At 36.9% G+C, this 8,138-nt stretch overlaps 1 protein-coding gene across 1 annotated transcript; it reads left to right on the forward strand.

Annotated features, from left to right (window-relative positions):
* The first annotated feature begins 3,863 nt into the window (after positions 1-3,863).
* On the forward strand, positions 3,864-5,612 carry LOC131606256 (F-box only protein 6-like). The gene has a single exon (XM_058878510.1). The coding sequence runs from the start codon at positions 4,064-4,066 to the stop codon at positions 5,435-5,437; it is 1,374 nt and encodes a 457-aa protein (XP_058734493.1). The 5' UTR covers positions 3,864-4,063; the 3' UTR covers positions 5,438-5,612.
* The last annotated feature ends 2,526 nt before the right edge of the window (positions 5,613-8,138 follow it).

The raw sequence follows: 8,138 nt of genomic DNA on the forward strand, positions 1-8,138 counted from the left end.
ATGCTTTGACCTCACTCGCACGCTTTCCGGGAAACTTCCCAGAAGGTCACCCATCCCATAATTGCTCCAAGTCAAGCACACTTAACTATGGAGTTCTTATGGAACGGGCTACCGAAAAGAAGATGCATCTTGTTGGTATAGGTAGTAGGCATCAATCCTTATAAGTCTTCTTTCAACCATGCAGTGCCATACTTGCATAGCCTCAGGATCCCTCTCATTCCGATGTGGCGACCACCTTTGCCATCTTAGGCCTCAGGTGTTACATGCGGTGCAACCACCCCTCGCCTTCTTCGGAAGCTTAGGGCATATAAGTTTGAAGAAGCTCGTACGTGGCATTCCAAAAATTATGAAGCATGAGAAGTCATGTGAGGTATGCTCTGGGAATAGTATATTCTGGCGTGTGTGGACCATTTCCAAAACCTTCACTTGGAGGAAATAAGTATTTTGTGTCTTTTGTGGACAAGTTCACAAGAATGACGTGGGTAACACTCATCAAGTTTAAGAATGAGGTGTTTACAAAATTCCATAAATTCAAGGTGAAGGCTGAGAATCAAAGTGGTCAAAAGTTAAAAATTCTCAGAATGGATGGTGGAGGTGAGTATAACTCTACATAATTCCAGAAGTTATATGATGATAATGGAATTGAGCATGAGGTTACTGCTCCTTATACTCCTCAACACAATGGTCTTGCTGACCAACCAAACACTTTGAACTACGACGACTTTGAATTTCTCATTGCACTACGAAAATACAAAGGTAAACAGTTGCGAGACCAAGGCGAGTCAACTTTTAATCTTTTGTAGATATTTTTATTGCGTAAATAAATAAATAAATAAATAATTAAAAGCAGAATAAGCAAGCAATAGATGAATGCATATAATAATTCAAGATTAGAGAAGGTTTCCCTAGAGTACAAGGAAAGTGAGGAGTGACTAATACATTTCTTTCACTCAATGGACTCTCGGACCCTTAAGTTGGTTGCGACAACTGACTTATCCATACTTTCAAGGTTTTCCTGTTATCTTCCATGTCTTTAGGAAAAATAAATAATGGTGACGACGTCATTGAAATTTTGCCGACCACAAAGTGAGATGATTAAAGGTTACACTTATGAAGAGAGGGACTCCTAGGTGCATGATGCACATGGGCCTCCAAAAAGCATATGGCATGGGTGGTTGGAAGGGTTTAGAGCGTATTCTCCGGAAGATAGGAATGCCTAGGCAGTTCATTAGATGAACCATGATTATTGTCACTTTTGTTTCTTATATGTTTAGTATTAATGGTAAATACATCAATACATGCAATCTAGGAGAGGCATTAGACAAGGGAACCTCATGCCGCCTTTCTTGTTTGTGATCATTATGGTATACTTGAATAGATCTTTACACAAGATGCATAAGAACCTTGATTTCAACCATCATATCAACTGTGAAAAGTTGCATATCACTAATCTTACCTTTGCTGATGATCTGTTGATGTTTGCTAGAGGAGACCACCGGTCTATTGAGCTGATGCTAAATGCTTTCACAAACTTTTATGTTTCTATTGGCGAATCCTAATAAGTGTAAAATATTCTTTGGTGGAGTGAATCTTAGTAACATGTTAAATTAGATGTTATACATTTTAAAGTAAATTTAGTAATACTAAAAAAAAAATTAGAAGTCAACATAAAAAAAAGTGTCAATTTTAAAAGTATGAAAAGTTTAGATAGATATAATTATTTTTTTACAAAATATAATAAAAATGGGGAGCCCAATTCCTAATTTAAAAAAATAAAGGAAAAATTTACTTCCTACCCCTACAATTGCCCGTATACCCCTACAATCAAAATTTTTGGACGAAACTACCCTCATATAAATAAGTAAAAATTTTCTCATTTCCAACTTTTTACTGGTTTTGAAGCAAACACTCTCCATTCTCTCTTCGAAACACAAACCAGAACGCTTCAGAAAACACTTCTGGTTCACAAATCCACCAAACCGGAACACATTTGGTAAGTGATCCGGTTTACATAATTTCTCCCGGAACGCATCTGAAAACTCTTCCGGTTTGTTTTTTTTTCACCGGAACACTTTCCTCAACTCTTCCGGTTTGTTTCCAACCACACCGGAACACTTTTGAAAGCTGTTCCGGTTCGTTGCCATCTCCACCGAAACACTTTTGTGAACTGTTCCGGTTTATTTGAAACACAAACCAGATCCCTTTTTGGAACTGTTCCGGTTTGAATTTTTGGTGATTTTTTTCCAGGAAAATGCGTACATTAGGACCTGATGGTAGGCCACATACCCGCCGTACTCAACCTCATTACTAGCCCATACAACATCTTTCCACAATGTGCCTATCGTCTCTTGCATGTCTTTCATCACATATTCCTTGCATTTCATCCCAGCATTTTTGTTAATATGAAAACGACATAGCAAGTTATGCGACGTAGGAAAAACAACTTCAACTGCTTTCATCAAAGCAAGATCTCTATCCGTCAGAATAACTTGTGGAACCACATCTTTCTTCACAAACAATTGCTTCAGCTTATCCAAGACCCAACAATAACTCTCTGTTTGCTCACACTCCATATAAGCAAATGCAACCGCAAATGTCAACTCGGTCGATGTCATACCAACTATTTCAAACAGAGGTTGTCTATATTTGTTGGTCTTATAAGTGGCGTCCATAATCAAGACAGTAGGAAAAAGATTCAGCAACTTCACCGAATATGGATGAGCCCAAAAAATATCTCTCACAAGTTTACAATCTTCCCGTTTCCTACTCCAATAAACATAGTTCGCCTCCTCTATAAGCTTAAGCAAATGTTGTATCTCACTTCTTGGACCTCTTATCTCCGCTTCAATCACACTCTTATGCTTGTATATTTGCGTGATCCGAGTGACGTTCTCAGGATCTCGTTTTTGCAAAGAAATCAATATGTGTATAGGCGGAACATGTCTCTTTGTCAAATCAGCAACATGCTGCTTCTCATCAGTTGTCAACCTACCAACAAATGAATGACCTTCTAATCTATCTAGTAAACCATGATTATGAACTCCACATTTTACATCAACCTTCCATCCAGACCCATCTTTTGTCGGAGTCGATCTGATTTTGAATGGACATCCACATCTCTTAGTAGCATTTTGAGTCTCACTTTTATCCTTATATTTTCCACCTTTATCGCACCCAAATATCACTTTGTTACTTCTTCCTCTTTTGTCTGTTTCGGTGTCTGAACGCGCGATAATAACTGTCACTTTATTGTTGATTCCGGTCTCTTTAACCCAACATATAACTTCTTCCCGTGTGACAAATCTCTCTGAAGTTGTGAAAACATCAGTGGTATCTATAGTTGTCTCGTTTTTTCCACAAATTTGGAGCGGAACTTCCATATCTGAAAAAAATTAAAAAAATAAAAAAATAAAAAAAGCAAACCGGATCACATTTCCAAACTGTTCCGGTTTGTTAGCATGTTCACCGGAACACTTTCACCAACTATTCCGGTTTGGTTTCAATTGAACCGGAACACTTTCCCAATCTGTTCCGGTTTGGCTTTCGTAGTACCGGAACAGTTTTAAAATGACTTCCGGAAATAAAAAATGTGAACCAGATGTCTTTATGAATGCGTTCCGGTTTGTAATTTTTTAAACCGGATGTCTTACCTTAGGTGTTCCGTTTTAGATGCGCGTAGGGGTGCAGATTTCAATTTGTTTTTGACTTTTTAAAAAATGGTAAAAAGATAAAATGGTAAAATAGTTATTAGTCTTTGTGGGTAAAATTGCCATTGTTAAAAAATTGTAGGAGTATGAAGTAAAATTTTCAAAATAAAGCCCAATAAAAAAAAAGTTCAGTCCATATGTACTGTAACTTCTCAGAACCACAGATCTAACAACAGTTTCGACAAGCGATCACCTGTCTCCGAACCAGATATATTTTACCAGATCTACCAACAGTTTCGACATGCGGTTTTCACCCCGGCCTCCAAACCACCGCAACTGAAGTGTGCAAATCAAAATCAGACTTCAACTTTTGTTTTGATTTGGAAAGAATTAAACTGAATTGAATCGTTTTCTGAATGAAGGACCATGAGTTATCAGGGTTTGTAAGGGAAGTACAACTTGCATTTCAAGATGACAGGGAAAAGATTGATCAAATTTGCAAACTCTTGGAAGATATGCAATTTAGAAGAATTGATGCAAGTGTTTTCAATGCAAAAATGAACAACTTGTTTCAAAGGCATAAATATTTACATTGGGAGTTCATCAAAATTCTGCCCAAGGATCCTAGACTCATTGTATCAGACTTTTTTAAAGCATTAAAAGTTGTTTTTCAAGACCATGCTGATTATGATGATTACGGGAAAAGAGAGATTCATGTCACATTTCCTCGTTGGGATGAACTTCCTCTTGACGTGCTTGATGTTATTTCCGGAAAACTCTATTTTGACGATCTCTTTCAATTTTCTCGTGTCTGCACGAATTGGAGAGTTTTTCATAAATCAATAGATAAATCAACATCCCAAGAACCACTGCTTCTTGAGTTTTTGAATTCTCCTTATAAGGTACCATATTCCTTTACTAGCCTACCCAATCAAAAAGTTTATTCCTTGAAGAAGATGATGAACAACATGTTGAGTTACTCCGATGTCTCCTTCCCTATCTTTGTTACCTGTTCTAGTGGATATTTCATTATTATAGCGGATGATTATTCGTTTCTGCTTATCAATCCATTTACGCGAGTAAAGAAGAAGGTAATCTGTCCACCCACCTTTCAGTTTAGTTTCCACTCTCGACATACATACCGTGCATTACTTGCTTTTGAGCAATCCTCTGAGGATTTTGTTTTGTTATTTTTATTCAGAGTGTTAAACAATTTGCATGTCTATCAATCTCGAAATAATGGTTGGGTTACTTATTCCCACGATTACGATGACTACAATATTGTTGACTTTGTGGCTTTCAACAATATAATATATGTTCTTACTGAGGATGCCAAGATTGGCGTACTCAATCTCAATTCTCCAAATATTGAATTTCTCAAAATGGTGAATTCTCCTGACTTAGACGATGATTCCTCATTATTCCTTAATTTGGTTACATGTGATGAAGAACTTTTAATGGTTCGATTAAATCCAAGTTTTGATACTTCAGTTGTTAGAACCGATCCACTAGAGAGAAAAGCTTACAAGATAGAGTTCTCAACCATGAGTTACATGAAACTCGAAACCTTGGGGGACATTGCATTATTTTATGTTTGTTTTAAAGGCTGCAATGCATTGAGTAACCCGAATAGATGGGGGTATGAGAGCAATTCTGTGTATGAAGTTTCTATGCCCGAAAATCCCAATTGTACTGTCTATAGTTGGGATAAAAAATCCAAGAAATACATTGCTCCTCTTACAGAGGACAGTATGTTTGATTGGTATTTTAGACATCTAAAAACGAAGTAAAGATTGTTCTCTCTAGTTGAGTGAAGTTGTTCACTATGTTCCTATTTACTTTTTGTAGTTTTTTCTGTTATGTAACAGAATTATGAAGTGTATTTTGGATAATTTTTTATAATCTAATGTATTCTGCAAATTATACATACATTGCAATTTATTTTATGTAACAGAATTATGAGGTGTATGTTGAATACTTTTTTGGTATATTATTTATTGAATATTTTGTAATGGCATGTGCATAAGGATGGTAATATTTTTATGCAGAAAGAAACTTTGTGGTAGAAAAATCAGATTGTAAACTAATAACTACTTGGTAGAAGCATGGATACTGTGATTATTTTATCTGCAAAATTTAAGTTTTAATAGTGTAAGCCATACTTAATCCAATGTATTTTGATTAATGAGTTTTATATGATAACAATTTTTGCATATTTGTAAATTCTTTTACAGGTTTACTAAGAATCATGTCTATTTCTTCAGCTCTTTATTATTGCTTTTGTATCTGTCACATAGAGTTGCATATTGTTATTAGTTTTTTTTTAATAAGTAATGATTTCATTAAACTCCACAGGAAGAATTACAAGCAGTAAAACACATCCTCTAGTTCACCTCTTGATACATTTAAGAGGCAAAGTATTCTGAACATGAAAATTACAACAAACAGAGGAAATGTTAACACACCTAAACCATTTTCAAGACACTAAAATGATCGACGTAATACAATCATTGAAATTGAAAATATTACCGTTAAACATTATCGCGTTCCTCATCGACCAAATATTCCACATCAACGCTAACCAAATTACCCCGACTGTTAATCTTTCATCCGAGTCCTTAATCTTATGATTGTGATAAAATAATAACTTTAATTCTTCCACTGTAATATTCATGCCTCATCCGATTCAATAATCAACCTTTTCCCAAATTCTTCTTGAAAAACAAAACACACAACATTTCTCGCTAACATTCATCAGTATACCTCTTTTCCATAACCGATCTCATGTTGGGAGTCTATTGAGCATATATCTCCATCCAAACATTTTAACATTTGAAGGGACATTCAAGCTCCACATGAAAGCTAACGCCTCCTTAACTGTTAGGTCCAGCCCCTTCGTCCATGTATTGTTGCGCAAAACAACAACACAAGATCTCACCGAGAATCCTGCTACCGGATCCGTGTTCCAGGCGAACTCTTCCACGACGTCCTGCTGCATTGCTGTTTCAAAAATAAGCTGAAGCAATTCATTTTTCAAAAACAGCAGGGAATTATTAGAATTTAGAAACCAATTGTCGCTCTTCAAACCCCAATCACGATGCTCCCACTCTCCCGCCTCTGCCACCGTCATGAACGGATCCGTTGCCTCCGCGTATAATTCTGGGAAAGCCTTTGTAAGATTTTGGTTTCCAGCCCATTTACTGAATCAGAAGGACGTTTTCTCCCCGTTGTTAACCTTGCAAGCAACCAAATCAAAAAAAGACACGCCACAAGAACCGATACTGTCATTGATCAAAATCAAATCTCTCCACCATATTGAATCCGTCTTTGAGATCACCTTCGCATCGTTTGCAAACATCTTCGCTGGCGGGAAATTGTACCTGTAGCTTAACAAATTATTCCACACGACTTGGTCCTCCGAAACAATTATTCTCCATTTCCACTTCATCAACAACGAAACATTATGACGCAGTCGGAAGCCGCCCAAAGGAATAGCAAGCGCTAAACCTTGAATGAAAACAGGGTTGCAAGCGCAAACCCTATAGATAAGCTCTGGAGTCCACCAGGAATAAAGAAAACTTTGGATTATATATAATAAAAGAGATAATCCTTATGGCCATGCCAAAGGTCTTTAAATACAGAAAACAAATAAACCCTACTAGGCCTTATGGGCCTTTAATCCAAAATAAAATTAAATAACACAAATAAAATAGAAATTGCCTAAATATTAGAATGCTTTCCAACTGCGATTTCTTCTTTGATACGCACAATCCTCCTACATCAGTCTCCTTCACTTCTGAAGAACTCGACCCCGAGTTCTCTTCTTGATAAAGAACTTCATCTGGCAGCTTGCTACAATTGTAAGTAACAACTGAAAACCTCTCCTTACGCCGAAATGCCATCACATCTTCTCCCACATTGAAAACTTTAACTTCCATGTGTTTATCTCGCATAGGAGGCAAATCGTTTGCTAGCTCATCTGCGGTCAACTCCTTGAAATCCTTTAGGATCCCTAGCAGTTCTTCTGGAATTGTTTCCTCCTTTACAACATTCATCAACCCTTTGATCACCACTGGTCAAAAACATTCGGTTTCTTTTACAGCCTCATTAAGCTCCTTTTCACTATGCGTCATCATCAAGAATCTAGGATTCTTTCCTCCTGGATTCTTATCAAAGTGAAAAACAGGAGCCATAGCAATTTTATGTGTGCCCCATGTAAACATCATCACGTTATCGCGTCCTCGATAAGTGATATCATTATCAAACTGCCAAGGCCTACCAAGTAAAATATGACAAACATCCATATCAAGAACATCACAAAGTACCTCTTCTCTATAATGTTTTCCGATGGAGATAGGAACTCTGCAGGTTAGTGTTACTCGAACTTGGGAGCCCTTACTTACCCAACCGAGGTTGTACGGCTTCTCATGTGGTTTTGTGGACAACTTCAAATAATCTACCAATTTTTTCGACACCAGATTATCCATGCTG

Source organism: Vicia villosa, linkage group LG5 (assembly GCF_029867415.1).
Source record: "Vicia villosa cultivar HV-30 ecotype Madison, WI linkage group LG5, Vvil1.0, whole genome shotgun sequence".
Taxonomy (NCBI): Eukaryota; Viridiplantae; Streptophyta; class Magnoliopsida; order Fabales; family Fabaceae; genus Vicia; species Vicia villosa.

What these genes read in the sequence shown, in the direction of transcription:
- LOC131606256 (XM_058878510.1), top strand. Translation starts at nt 4,064, where the DNA reads ATGAAGGACCATGAGTTATCAGGGTTTGTAAGGGAAGTACAACTTGCA.